Genomic DNA, 14073 nt, shown 5'->3' with positions numbered 1-14073 from the left:
TGCAGGAGTCTAGCTGATGCGAAAGCTTGGTTCAATGATGCTTCATGTGGTCGTTATGTGCTAAGCTCCATTTCTCAAAGACGTAGACCGAAGGCACGGCACGGTTGGTATCAGTAGGCGTTGAAGCTTCTTATTCCGCAGTGGGCAAGTCAACTGCGCGGTAGAGAAGGATCAGTGCAGAATGGGATTCGCCTGAAATTGCCTAATATCAGTCATAGTTCTATCAATAGACTGAAACAAGCGATGTACTCACCACCACCAGCAAGGGTTTCGATCTTCTCTCCGTCCACCTCGGTGACCTTCTCGTCGTTGAACCACCACCATTTTCCGTCCTCCTCGCCCTTGCCATTTGGCTGCTTCTTCACATATGACGTGTAGTGACCACTGTCAGCACTGGCGCCTTGATGCGTAATGACTGCGCGCAACTCGTAGAGGCCCGACTTGTTTGTACCGGCATCTGAGGCGAGTTTGGGGTCAATCAGTGTAGCCAATTCCTTCTTTGCAGCGAGTATTGAGGCATTCTTCTCGGCCTCGTACTCTGCATCCGACTTGAAGACATCTGTCATGGCCGTGTCCCCATCTTGCTCGCCGCTCTTTGTAGCCTCTTTTTGCCCCTCCGTGACTTGCTTCTTTTGCATGGGTTCCAGACCCGCATCAGACTCAGCAGCTCTCTTCAGCTCCTCCTCCCGCTGATGAGCAAGCTTCTGGCGCTTGCGGGCACGCTCAACGTCGACCTCTTCTTTCCGAATATCTCGTACCTTATCCCTGATAGGGATCAACTGCTTCTTGAGCTCCTCCGTACAAAATTCTACCACATCCAATTCGGCAGGGAAAGTCACTTTGCGCATGATCTTGGCCTTCTTTTGGGTCTCACGCTTCCAGAAAAAGCGGACAAAGTGCACGGTCAGATACTTGGGCAGCCGGGCAATGCGGGATCGTTTAGTGTAGACGGCATCGCGGTCCAACGTAGGTGATCGCTTTTCAATTTTCTCCTCGAGTCCGGCCAGTATTCCATCATGCAAGTGGTTTGTCTCTTTGCCGATATGGCAATCCAGCTTGTAGAAGATGTCGGAGCTTTTTGTCGCTTCCTCGCCAGCTGCCCTTGCCGCCGGATCGTCACATTCGGTGACCGATTCGAATCGACCAGCAAGATATTTATCCACGAACGACACCTCGGTAGCGGAGTCTCCTTCGCCCTCTTTGATCACCAGTTTGCTTCGCAGTTGAGTGACAATTTGCGACCAAGCCTCTTCAGCGTCTTGTTGAGCATAGCCCTGTCCATTCCTGTCTTTCTGAGCAAATTGAGGGAAAATGCTTCTCAAAGCATTGAGAAACATAAGTGGTGGGAAACCTTCTTGCGTCTCGGACATCTGCTTGAACAGATCCCGCAAGGAGGATACAAGATCCATGGAGGCACCAAGACCACCAAGGCCCAGGCTGCTGAGATCTGAAAGTCTTGAACCTGCTAAAGAGCCCGCGCTGGGTCTGTAATTTAGAAGCTCCTGTTGAAGCTCCGGGACGCTCCTCAGGGTTTGTAGGGTAGAGTTGAGGTAGCAAGTATTTCCGAGATTCTGTAGACCAGCAGGGGTGGCTCCCTCCGCTCTGGCAGCCTCGGCTTCGGTCATATCCTCCAGAAACTTGACTGGTTCCTTCGGCCGTCCCAAGTCTACGGCATCTTGACCGCCAGACGGTGTACCCATCATCATAAATGTCTGACCCGGTTTAGCGTTGAGGGCGGACAAAGGCGTCTCATTTTTCAGCTGGCCACCCTTGACCAAGATCTTCTGTCTCTCGGGTTCGACTCCAGTCAAGGAGTACATCTGATATTTCAGTGTTTCGCCATTCGCAGATGGATCGAGCTCGACCTCATGACGTTTGCCTTGGTGCTTCACGATAACTGAGAACATGGTATCAGTACTAGCTTCAAAAATATCCAGATTGCATCTCACTAGAGCGGGTAGTCATACTTGGTATTGTAGCCATCTTGTTAGAGCTCGACAGATGCTTTCCAAGTCTTCCAGATGAGCTTACTTGATAGATTGCTGGGTGAGTGGCGCATAATCAACGGCATAATCAACGGAGGTGACAGAGGTGACTCCAAAGAAGCGTGGGGCGGGAGTTACAAACAAGACAAACAACGCAAACAACCACATACGACATCACCGCCCAAGCAGCCGTGCGGGATGTCGTCGGCTCCTGAAGTCGACTGCCTAGTACATGTGCTTGAGTACGATCATTTATCCTGTTTTAGTCCAGCTTTTCTGACACTGTTGCATCTGCGCGTGGTCAATTGGTGCAATCTTGACACTCATCATTCCTGACTGGAACCGAACATTGACAGACTTGGAGTGGGGTCCAGCAACAGTGACGTGGAATCACCATACCTCGCATCTCCATTATGGTGGGCCGTACCCTTTCAACACCTGGCGAAACTGATATTAATCATCTGGCAGTCTCAATCACTGCGCCCGTACCTTCAATGCGTTCGGTCCTCGCTTACCGCTGCTCTTGCGATCTCGAACTTCGCCTCGCAAACCTCCGAAAGACATAATGTCCCTGAAATTGAGGCTCAGAGCTCCCCGGAACTGCTCCTCAACCCCCTCACAATTTCTCGCAATGAGAATGAAAAGGTCCTGATTGAGCCCAGCGTAAACAGTGTGCGCGTGAGCATCAGAATTAAGCAAGCAGATGAAATTGAACATATCCTGGTCCACAAGTTTACCAGATTCTTGACGCAACGAGCAGAATCCTTCTTCATCTTGCGGAGGAAACCGGTCAAGGTAAGTGACCATATGCTTCAAGGCCGGAGAATGGACAATTCGCTCACCTGTTCAAGGGATACGACATCTCGTTCCTGATCACGAACTTCCATACAGAAGCTATGTTGAAGCATAAGCTGGTCGACTTTATCATTCAATTCATGGAGGAAGTGGATAAGGAGATATCTGAGATGAAGCTCTTCGTATGTTCTCGGATTCCTCATTTTGATTGAGGGTTCTATAAGGCTAATGATATGCAGTTGAATGCCCGTGCTCGATTTGTCGCCGAGTCTTTCTTGACACCAGTAAGAGACCACTTCCTCCTTTCCACACTCACTTCGTTTCTAATAGATCTACGCTACAGTTTGACTAAATAATCATTGATATTTCCTACATTTCTCCTTGAATTGACCTCTGTTTCGTCCAATGAAAACCTCTGTACAGGCGATCTAGGTTGCTAAAGGGAATCATCCGAGCAGTCCGCTGGATGCTTTATTCCCTCCTTAGATCCTCAATCCCACCCTTGAACCAAACCCCGGTGAGCTTGCTCGCTTTTACAATTCATCCATGTATCTACAGCAATTCATCAGGACTATGGCTCCTCTTGACTCGCTGCCCGATTGCCTCTACTGCAATAAAGCAATGCATAAAACTCAATTGTTACATCCCAATCTCGGCACTCTATATCTGTCTCTAGGCCACTGCCAGATTTTCCAGTACAGCTCGCCAATTTCTCTACAAGTCTACTCTAGTATTTATTTCTCCATGAGTATGTCACTGTTTGCCACTGCCCAATGGTTAAGGGATACCATAGCTTCTAAATCCCAACATATCCGTGTGACCGTACACCCGTACTCGCAGGGATGGTGACTCTGCTTCTAGTGAATTATGAGGGATGCAATGTCAGACATCGAGTGCTGATACTCCATTCACAGATCATCTGCCTTGTTGAGGACTAGCCTCTACAGATGATATCTGATTCAGATGTCAGTTCATGAGCTTGGCACTACCTTCGGGAGATCTCTTTCTCAGTTCAGTTTGATGATGTCTTTATAGAGAGCTCATTATCTAGCATAAGTATCTAAGCCCACCACTGATGGCCTCATGTAGATATTTTATTGTCTCCTCACAGAGCTCATTGTCTAATCCTATAGATGTAGGCAACACTTCATTGTGGAGACAGCATATAATAGTGAATATGAATGAATACTGAATCAAAAGCAGGTTTTTCATCCCAACATTCTGTTACTATGGCGCTCATCTGCCCCGACGCTTTTAACAATAAGAGCCTATCTCTGCTATGAGAAGTGCTTCTTTCCTTCTCTTCTCTTCTCTTTCAACCTTCTTGCATGTTAACCATCTGATCTCACTATGGAGGGCAAGGATATCAACAGTCAAGCCTCCGGACATGAGTCCGGATATGCTTTCACACCTCCTTACCCACAGAGCTACAACATGCTTCCCTTCGGAGCACCTGGCATGCTGGGCTTTGCTCCGCAGCAGGGACAGTATATGATGGCCCCAGGCAATCCGAATCCGTCCCAGCCATTGCAGCAGGAAGGCCCCTTCATGTACTCTCCTTTCTACGGTATGCAGAGTATGGCTCACGCTCTTCCTGGCGTCATAGGACGAGCCCACGGGATGCAAACTCCGATGCCTGCCTCGAACACTCAGCTTCAGCTTTCGGTCCGTCCCAAGCAGACGGGGTTCGCAGCAGCTGGCTCTCACTGGGCTCCGCGCTCTTCTTTGCACCAGCTCCTAGAGCATGACTCTGAGAGTCGTGGGATAGCTACCCAGGCTGCTGACTGTGAGAAAAGTTTCGACACGGTGGCCCTACCCACCGAGATGCCGTTTGGGAGCCAAGTCCACAACAGAATGCCCCCTCAATGGGGAGTGGTAAAGATCGCGAACGTAAGTCAAAGCCTTCACATGTCTCTAGGCATGAAAGTCCTCTCGTCGTCGTAACGTCCGCGGGCCCTCGGCTAACAAGCAAGGCAGATTCCCTACTCAGTCACCCGGCAGGAAATCATTCAGTTTCTAGGTCGCCAGGCACGCCTTATTACTCCGCAACAGGGCTGCGCAATCCATATCATAATGGAACGTTCCACCGCTAAGACAATGGACTGCTATGCGGAGTTCCAGTCCGCGAATGATGCCCAGGAGACAGCTACTCGCATCAACCGAATTTATGAGACTGGCCGCGCGCCTCGTCTGGGTAATCGCTCTGTTGATGTTGAGTTCAGTAACCAAGACGCTCTGCTCAAGGACCTGTTCCCTCGTGCCAAGTGCATCATCTGGAAAGATGCTATGCCTACCGCCGTCCCCAATGATGACCCCTTTTCTACTGGGTTCTCGGGTTTTTTCACCAGCGAGGAAATCGTCAATGCCATTCGCCATGCAGAGATACCGCACCGTGTAAGTAACATTCACTCGATTCAATCCGGTGTTTGTCTGGTTGTCTGTTCAAGGCACTAACAACATTGTCAGTCTCCATTCTGTGCGAAGTGTCCTCAGCGCACTTACGAGTCCACCATCAGCACACTCTACAAGGTAACCCCCTTTCGTCTGATGCCATTGTGCGCAGAACGTACATGAGAGAGACAATATGCTAACCATACACCCCTTGTTTAGTTCCCGTGGTACGCTACCAAGCTGTACACTGTGCATGACCGCAATCAGTTGTTTGAGCTGGTTAGTCGGCACATCCTATCTCTCGTTGCGCGAGTCAAGAGGTCGAACACAGTTGGTCTTGACCAAAGACTGCTGAGAGAACTTCTTTATGCTGGATTGAATTGTCCTGCCTTCAATGAGCGCCAGAAGTACACGCTGTGTGTCAATTCGGAGGATACCACAGAGATCTTGAAGTTCCCAGATATGGGCAAATGGTTCCCTTTCGATACTCTGGTCAAGTTGCCAAAGACCGAAGAAAGTACGCTGCTGGTATGTCTTCCTTTCTTGACCTGTTCTCTCGAAGCTTTGCAGCTTTTCAGGCCCTGGTTTGGCACACACTGACGGATTGAGCGTACAGTATTATGTCAAGTTGATATCGAAAGGTACCCTCCATGATCGTACTGATATGAAGCTACCGAACAACTTCCCTTTGACGAACATTCACCTTGAGTCTCCTTACGGTCCCATCTGGTTCGAATGGCCATCCAACATAGCTAAGACCATGACCTGGGAAGACGCTTCCTCGCATGAGATGAGCATCCTTAGCCATCTTGTCCTGACGGGCTGGATGAAGAACGACCAGGAGAACACAAAGAAATCCGGCCTACTGCCCGAATCCACTACCGGAAGCAGTCGCGAGTCCCATGCCAATACCATCGTGTCATCTGGGAGCGATAATAGTCCAATCAATGTTCGGACATCTTCCAGGACTGATATTTTCGCGACACCTTCCCGCCGTGCAAGCGTTCAACTTGGCAGCCGCAGCTCCTTCGCCGAGAGCAGCGATGACGGCTGGCGCCGTGCAATGTATATGCATTCTTCGGCTGGCATGCGAGGTAGGTTTCCTGGTCATCGGAATACCCTGTCGTCTCCCACTTGTCTTCCGTCCGCAGGCAACCCTTAAGGTTTCAGCGGGACAGAGTCGTGGGACGGCCGGTACTGCAAACTTCCGGATTGTTTTCATCCTTGGACGGCAAACAATGTCTTGCTATCTTTTGGCTCCATTGTAAATTGCCCCAGCAGTTTGAGATCTGCTTTGTATCGATTTGGTACTTTGAAGGGCAACGAGTGCTTCCCTCACCCTAGCACTGTTCGTCTTTCGTGCCCACTGAGAGATTTCGGCCGGGAAGATATTGGATTCACAAGTGACTGATGCACTGAATTGGAGTCGATTTGACACAGTCGATATCGATTAAGATATCATGCAGTGTCAACTCAGCTTGTTTCGAGGAACCCTTGGGAGGCTGCGTGGTAACGAATATCATTTATCTCTTGATTCCTCTTTGATCTCGCTCATGCGGCTGATTGGCGGTGCAGGCGGCACGATGACCTGTTCTTCAATGGCAAATCACTGATCTAGATTAGATGACTTTTTTCTCAATCATGTATCTAGGATTCTCATAATGGCGTTGGACCACTCCCCCATCCCATCTCGTATGTCCCTGTACTCTCGTGGTCAGCAGAATTTGCCTGAGCCTCGAGAACCTTCTTCCTCATAAGCCCTTCCGCCCTTTTCCTCTCTCTGCGTGCCGCAGGATCTTCCCAGCCCTCAGGTTTAGCCTTTGACCTTGTCTTTGAGCCACAAAGTTGCTCCATCGAGCAAAGATTGAGCAGGCTTGTCCGAAATCTTTCCTTGCGCTCTGCATTGATTGAAAACCTCTCGTTTGAGATGGCGACCAACATTTGAAGATATTCTTCTGTGACCAGACTGCGGATGACAGGTTCCTTGCTGCTCGTATCGTCTTCTTCGTCGGAAGATTCGCAATAGCCAATGACGGATTCGAGAGACAACCCGGCAGAGCGCACGGCAACAATAGGACTTGGGCCATTCTCGCCTTCAAGGCAACGGAGACTCTGTAATCCACTTTCCCGAAATCCAGAAGTTGCAGCAGCTGACAATACAGGATGAGCGTGGTGAAGTGTGGCTGCCATAATATGAAGGATCTGTTGAGAGAGAGGGTATCAGTATAAGTTCTCTGATTTGTCGGTCTCTGAATTGAACATGGTGATACGAGGCCTTGGAAGATACTGAAAAGATTGTCCTGGAAGTAGAGCCAGAAAAAGGACAAGATATGTTGACCAGCATCGTATAGAGAGTCGGGCGATAAAGGACTGTCAACCTACCATAGGATCATAGTGGAAGCGCACCAGACGCGGGGCGTGACCTCCTTCTTTCAACCCCGGAGGCTTTCCATTTCCAGGAACCATCCCAAACAATTCATGCAGACTTCTCGGATGATCCTTGCCTTGCGTCGAATTGGAACCATCGCTGTCGCGACCTGTCCAATAGCCTTTCAAAGGATCGTGCGAGACATACAGCCACTTCCCTGCGCCTTTGCCTCCAGAGGGCGCGAACTGCCGTTGCTCCTGCTGGTGGTCATTTTGCTTTTTTCTCCCCTCCAAGAAGACGCTGATTCGTCCAGCACAACTACTGGTGGTCACCAGACCGGGCAGAGCGTTGATATCGCGGATTAAGTCGCGGATGCCCTCATCTACCGATCCTTTGGGTGAGAGATCCGTATACTCTGTGTCTGGGACAGACAGTTCCGCGAGAATCTTGCGCTTTCGAGGTTCAAAGACCTCTGGAATCGTGCCTACCTCCGGATTGCTCATGACTCGCCTCTGCGCTATGACACTCCTTATCTGCAGTTCGATCACCTTGAAAAATCGCGGTCTGTTTCAGCAAAAGCCGACCGAGACGTCCGGCAGTGAACCCAAAATTTGAATTGGTCTGTTGCAGGAATGGCGAGTGTCTTTCCCTTCTCTCTAACAGTATAATAGGCCTCTCACGGTTACGAAGAGAAGCTTGGAATTTTATAGAAGCGGGATGCCTTGTTCGTCAACATGTCTTCCAGACTCCCGGCAACGCTAAAGCTTTTCGCTAGCGATTGTCGTCTATCAAGCGAGCGCGCGCTAAGTTTAGTGGCACGGGAGCAAAGGGCCCGTCCGCCTTTTCCACGCGAAAAGCGCCCCATAAGTTACCAGCCTCCTGGTTTGTCCCGTCATCCGCTTGAACCGTCTCAAAGTCAATCAATCGCTAACTAAATCTTGCGTAGCCCGCTTGTCCCGTCAGACCGTTACGAAGCAAACCGCGGACAATCTCTTAAATGTCATAGACTAACTATCGCTTACCCACAATTCCTGCTCCCGCTCGGCTCCTCTTTATCCTGCGTAGCTACGTATATATCATCAGAGACTCTTCTCCGATAATAGCTTGCTCCGAAAAGAAAAACGGTACATTGAAAAGCAATTTCTTATCTTGCCTTCTTTCGGATCCAATGCCTCGTCGATCGTCTCGGGCCGTTCCCGCGCCTGCGGCAGCTCCAGCGCCGATTCCAAAAAGGCGCGCGTCTGACAGAATCTCTGCAGCCTCGGAAACAGATCCGAAAAGACAAAGGTACAACAGCACAACCGCCAAGAAGGCCGTCAGATCTACCGCCAGAAGGAGCAAATATTTTGAAGACGAAGGAAATGAAGAATCAGACCCTGACTCTAGTCATGCATTCGAGGTGGAAGACTCAGATTCAGCCTACGAAGATACAAACTTATCCTCCCCGTCAACTGAATCGGACTCCGAGGAACCGGAGGCGCTGTCTACAGATGAGGAGAGAACGAAAAGTTCAACAACAAAGACGGCTAACCCTAGTGGAGGTCGGAAGACACCAGCGAGAAGAGGCAAAGGAGGAAACGAGGCAGAAGACCATCCTAATGAGGACATAGCAGCTTCGCTGAAGGACAAAGAACTATGGAGAGAGGGTGTCAGCACTGGCTTAGGACCTGGAAAAGAAGTCTTCATCAAAAAGCCCAAAGCCAGAGACCCCGGAGATATCCCCTATCAGGACCATACACTGCATCCAAACACCATGCTTTTCCTGCAAGATTTGGCGAAACATAACGACAGACAGTGGCTCAAAGGTATTGGCGACAGAATATGATATCCCCGATTTTTAAAACATGTCTAACCACCTATCACCTGGGCAGCACATGACGCGGATTATCGTGCTTCGAAGAAAGACTGGGAAACCTTCGTCGAGAGTCTCACAGAAAAGATATCAGAGCTGGACAACACCATCCCTGAGTTGCCTGCAAAAGATATCGTAAGTGTCATTTGTTAGAAACATCTTTCTCGTCGTTAAAACCCGGAAAGGGGGAAAAACCATAAGGTGGAACGAAGCAAATGCATTGACTTCCGTGTCCTGCCAGGTCTTCCGCATCCATAGAGACATTCGATTCAGCAAAGATCCCACTCCATACAAGGTATGTATTATATTCAAGCATGACCTGTCAACATGCTGCGTTTCGCGTGCCCATGTTCAGATCGTTGGTGGGTTGACGATTGCTATGACTAGACGCACTTTTCAGCTGCATGGTAGGTTCATTCTCTGCTCTTGTGCAAAAGATCCATTGACTGAACGCCTTTCATAAGGTCCCGCACCGGCAAAAAAGGCCCCTATGCCGCTTACTATGTGCATCTGCAGCCCGGATCTTGCTTTGTCGGTGAGTGATCCCCTAACACTCATCGGCCTCTGCCGCTCAGAGTGAATTCCACTTCCAAGGTGTTCTGCACCAGCACCAGTTTACCCTCATTCTGACTTGACTCTGGGCAACCTTTTTGTCTGCACCATTTCACGGGGCTCCGTCGGCGACGATGGCTCCTTCGAGAATTGGTGACACCCATGCTTCCAGAATCTTGTCCTCTTCCTCTATTATCTCTAGGCCATGATGCCTTAAGCTCACAAAGATGGTGCCGTTCACAGGCTCGGGACTCTGGCACCCAGAAGCTGATAAGCTTGCTCTTCTTCGAGAGGATATCGACCATAATTCGCATCGTTTGAAGGCTGTGCTGCAAAGACCGGACATGCGCCGCGAGTTTTTCAATGGGATTCCTGACGACGAAAAGAAGGCTGTCCAAGCTTTTGTTAGTCAAAATAAAGAAAGCGCACTCAAAACAAAGCCCAAGGTAGGTACAGCTCTTTCTCGATGTCTCATCCCATCATCTGGCACACATCAACCACCACTGTCACGGGCGCAAAGCATTCCCATCGAATTCTTTCGAGCAGTACTCTATCAGATGGGCAGACTAGGTGCAGGTGAAGGTGTCATGATCAGAGGCTTTAGAGCGACTCCTGGGCGCGGTGCTACTGCTTGTTAGTGATGGCTCCATCATGGGATGACAAGCTCTGCTGGCTCAAAAGACACTTTCTGGCCAATCAAACAATGCTCTGGGCTGTCACGTCAGAAAAAGGAGCAGCCAAATATCACAGCATTGATGGCAGTTGTTCCTCAGTGCTTTGTGTGTGTGCGTGTGTGTCGAGGTTGTTGATGGCAAGAAGCGCAGCCGCGTCGGGTAGCCGGAGCTACCCGTATTGGGAGGTCGCGTTCTCACACCCAACCTTGCGAGTCGGGAGTCTGCGAGCCTGTGAGCCTACGACTATATTCGCTCGGCCCAGAAAGCCTTCTGCTCATAATTCTGGACTCCTGAAACTTGGTTCCGGGAACCAGCGCGGAAATGCCATCGTTGTCCCACCGGAGTTGCTTTGGTGTTGAAGAGTTTTCTGCACCGTCTCATCTGTTTCCATGGTTCAGCATCTGACTACTGGCGGGTCTTTTGCCGCGTCTTAATTTCATTTTCACGGTCTGTAAGTACTGACTGCTGACAAAACTTGGTTCCTCTGTAGGGTTACGAGGCCGACAACGAAAACATCGAATTACTTCGTCTACGCAGTTTCACCATTGGAAAGCCCCTTTCTGACTCGGAATTTCTGGCCTCGAATGTGCAAGAGAGAATTGCCGCCGTCATTGGTGTCATGGAACCCTTTGTAAGCCATGCTAGCCACCCTTGTTGCGCAGCCTCATTGGCTTTTCTCCCGCCCGTCCTCGTCTCTACCTATTGGATCTTACCATCCCGTATCAGATACATGGCCCTTGTCTGGTTCTCGTTCCCCTCTTCCTCATGCCCTTCCCAGCCACTTCAGCGGTGTAGCCTCTGAGACACAATGGTCCCCACCGTCTAGTACACTCATGCTTCATGCTATCATATGAGGATGCAAATAGTCCCCGAAGTTCTTTCATGAGCGCTGTTTTACTGACAACGGTATCATTTCACAGGTTACGTACTTGAACAGCGTCGTTATGCCTGATCCAGTGGACGAGGATTCAGGCTCCGAGTCCGACTCCGCATAATCAGATTTCGTTGCAGGCCAACTCCCTCCCTGGACGTCCCAGGGTCGTTTCGCAATGACCTCTTCGATCTTGCGGTGTAGTTTTTTTTTGCTTTGGCGTACAAATACGAAGTCCACTTTTGAAGACTCCCTAGTTGTGGCAAGAGCCACAGCATCTTTTTTCGTAACATCATCACCCCTCGCCCTGTATATTCGGACACTGGGACCCCTGGCGCTGAGCTGGCTGCTGGCCTGGCACCGACATTCGACCATATACTATCCACTCTTTGTTGAGTGGGCTTGTCGTAAGAGTCTAGACGCATTTTTGTCGACGCTGAATTACCGTGGATTCAAATTTCCTGACTGCAACTGGCATGCATCCCCCTCTCTTATCTCTGTCACTGACCGCCAGTCTCGGTCTTCCAGTAAGAACTGTTCTTGGGTCAAATCCATGAACAATTGACACGCCACTTCCCACATATCGCCGACTTGCATGTTATGGCCTGCTGTCCGCGCGCCGCTGCCCGGCCCGTGGGACGTGCCGTTAGCTCCACGGTGCAGCCCATTTCTCGTCAATGGGAGTTATCCACTTCTGCAGGCGTGCGAATTCGTCGATGCCGCTTACCATCTCTGGTACTTGATCCATGGACGCAGGAGCAACGATTTCTGCATCAATGCCTGAATTCGCGACGCAAAATGTCTTGTACAAGCCGTGGTGTCATCTTCAAGGCCAAGCAGTCGCCTTTCTGGTGCCTGACACACAGTTAACCCAAGTCAGCAACCTTCGCGAAAGGCAAACTCACTCAGGGACTGTGGCCACTAGGCAGGAGGGCTGCCTTGCTCCTCCTGACTCCTGCAAACCGCACCTTACCTTTCTCCACCTAGATTCCTTGTACCCTATATCTAAACCGTACTATTGGATGGATCGATTCCGGTTTGACTCGCCGAGATCCTGGCGGAAGTTTCCGTTCAATAAATGCGTCTGTCGATCCTTGTCTCGTTTCTCAATCCAGACAAAAGATGATGATCCTTCCCCCTCGAATCGAGGGTCAGTTCTCATATTGCGCACTCAAGCACTCGTAAAGGCCTGCTTGTGGTTATCAATGTCTCTACCTTCTACGAAACACTTATACTGTCGAGGAGATCCATTGAGGCCCTACAATGGTAGATATCAGAGTCCGATGCCACTTCGCAGGCCTTCATATAAGAACAAAATAAAAGAAAAATCATAACCAAGTAGTATTGACAACGACAACGTGATAAAACCCATCTATTTCTGCTGTATACTCGATGCTTTGATGAATCTCGTTCTATGCATAAGTAAGTGATGGTTCCAGAAGAGAAGCAGAACAGATGATATATTTTTCTGCGGAGGACCCTTCCGACTGCAAGTAGCATCCCGAATTGCCTTTACTTAGCCGCCATTCATTTATCATTAATAATTCAAAATAAATATATCGGTTAAGCAGCTTGCACTTGAAATGAACGTATCCACTCCAAGTGTGAGGTGTAAACTGCGATTGCGAAAGTATATCTGCCCTACGAAATTTGACTTTGTACGAGTTCGCTTATCATCTCGGAAGGGGGAGTGGCAATGACACGCATAGACTTTAATAACGTCAGCTAGTTGAGATTAATCTGTGGTTTAGACTTGTGGGTTATTTGAACTGCCTCAAGGACTACATATCGTCGAGACAACTGTAGCGGGTTGACTTATTTGCTCAGACAGACATCGACTAGGACTAACTCAGCACAGGGAATATAGAGAGCATGTGAAAGGTGAGTGTGCATTCTTTTCGCCTACCTGTCGCCTCCCTGCTGCCCAAGGCATCCTCGCTTCTAGAGAGGCCTCGTCGTAGAAGAACCTTGTTTGGATCCAAGGCTCATCTCCTTGCATGAGATAGGCTAGACAGGGCACCTGACGGTGATCCACGGCTAACTCTATCCGAGAAATGTGGGCGATAATGTGATAGATCAGTATCTGGCGTGTACGCTGTAGGCTTGTCACCTAGTGTCTCTTCCAAGTACAGCGAACGCATGCCAGCTATCCGTAGCCCTAACCTGAAAAAGATAATCGAGATCTTGGAGTACGCTTGACGGGTGGTACTGATCTCCGTGGCTGTTGCTGCCCAAGGCCCCAAAATAGCTAGAGCCGAGGGATGATCTTCAGTACAAACCTTAGGCGTACAGATGATCCGATGACCTAATCTCGATTCTCGGTCTCTTTTCCCCGACGCAAGTACCGGTCACAGTCAAGTACTTCCTCTTTTGGAAGAATGACTTCATGCTCAAATAAGACACATTCGTACAGGGGGAGTGCGCTTCGATGAGTGGTTGTGAAGCTGGCTTGACCCAAGGTTTTCCTTGTCCGAGCGTTCTATCGTCGGAACAGCGTTCTTTTTTAGTTCGTCTAGTTCGCCGAAAGGGATCAAAGACTTGTCTGACGAGTCAAGTGAGCCAACTCTGCGCAGTCAGGTAGTCCA

General features: G+C 49.7%; 5 protein-coding genes across 5 annotated transcripts, besides 1 other annotated feature; 3 read left to right on the top strand and 2 right to left on the bottom strand.

The window, feature by feature from the left end:
• Positions 1-130: 130 nt before the first annotated feature.
• Positions 131-1907, bottom strand: NFIA_048640 (ubiquitin-specific protease UBP6; the record flags this gene model as incomplete). Its single annotated transcript, XM_001257423.1, has 2 exons — positions 131-192; positions 254-1907. The coding sequence occupies 2 exons, from the start codon at positions 1905-1907 to the stop codon at positions 131-133; spliced, it is 1716 nt and encodes a 571-aa protein (XP_001257424.1).
• A 114-nt stretch (positions 1908-2021) lies between these two features.
• On the top strand, positions 2022-3132 carry NFIA_048630 (actin-related protein 2/3 complex subunit 4 family protein; the record flags this gene model as incomplete). Its single annotated transcript, XM_001257422.1, has 5 exons — positions 2022-2227; positions 2342-2780; positions 2837-2962; positions 3020-3064; positions 3124-3132. The coding sequence occupies 5 exons, from the start codon at positions 2022-2024 to the stop codon at positions 3130-3132; spliced, it is 825 nt and encodes a 274-aa protein (XP_001257423.1).
• Positions 2057-2080: a microsatellite.
• Positions 3133-4130: 998 nt separating the features above from the next.
• Positions 4131-6333, top strand: NFIA_048620 (uncharacterized protein; the record flags this gene model as incomplete). Its single annotated transcript, XM_001257421.1, has 5 exons — positions 4131-4670; positions 4758-5174; positions 5247-5309; positions 5391-5699; positions 5842-6333. 5 exons carry the CDS (start codon positions 4131-4133, stop codon positions 6331-6333), a joined length of 1821 nt encoding a protein of 606 aa, XP_001257422.1.
• Positions 6334-6827: 494 nt separating this feature from the next.
• Positions 6828-8042, bottom strand: NFIA_048610 (tRNA wybutosine-synthesizing 3 family protein; the record flags this gene model as incomplete). The annotated part of the gene is made up of 2 exons (XM_001257420.1): positions 6828-7373; positions 7554-8042. 2 exons carry the CDS (start codon positions 8040-8042, stop codon positions 6828-6830), a joined length of 1035 nt encoding a protein of 344 aa, XP_001257421.1.
• Positions 8043-8707: 665 nt separating this feature from the next.
• NFIA_048600 (DUF2461 domain-containing protein) lies at positions 8708-11419 on the top strand (the record flags this gene model as incomplete). Its single annotated transcript, XM_001257419.1, has 8 exons — positions 8708-9344; positions 9411-9526; positions 9633-9686; positions 9779-9798; positions 9856-9926; positions 10187-10389; positions 10979-11032; positions 11108-11419. 8 exons carry the CDS (start codon positions 8708-8710, stop codon positions 11417-11419), a joined length of 1467 nt encoding a protein of 488 aa, XP_001257420.1.
• Positions 11420-14073: the final 2654 nt, after the last annotated feature.

This window comes from Aspergillus fischeri, genomic scaffold (genome assembly GCF_000149645.3).
Source record: "Aspergillus fischeri NRRL 181 1099437636266 genomic scaffold, whole genome shotgun sequence".
Taxonomy (NCBI): Eukaryota; Fungi; Ascomycota; class Eurotiomycetes; order Eurotiales; family Aspergillaceae; genus Aspergillus; species Aspergillus fischeri.
Note: the sequence above shows the minus strand (reverse complement) of the source record. Positions and strands in the feature narration are given on the sequence as shown.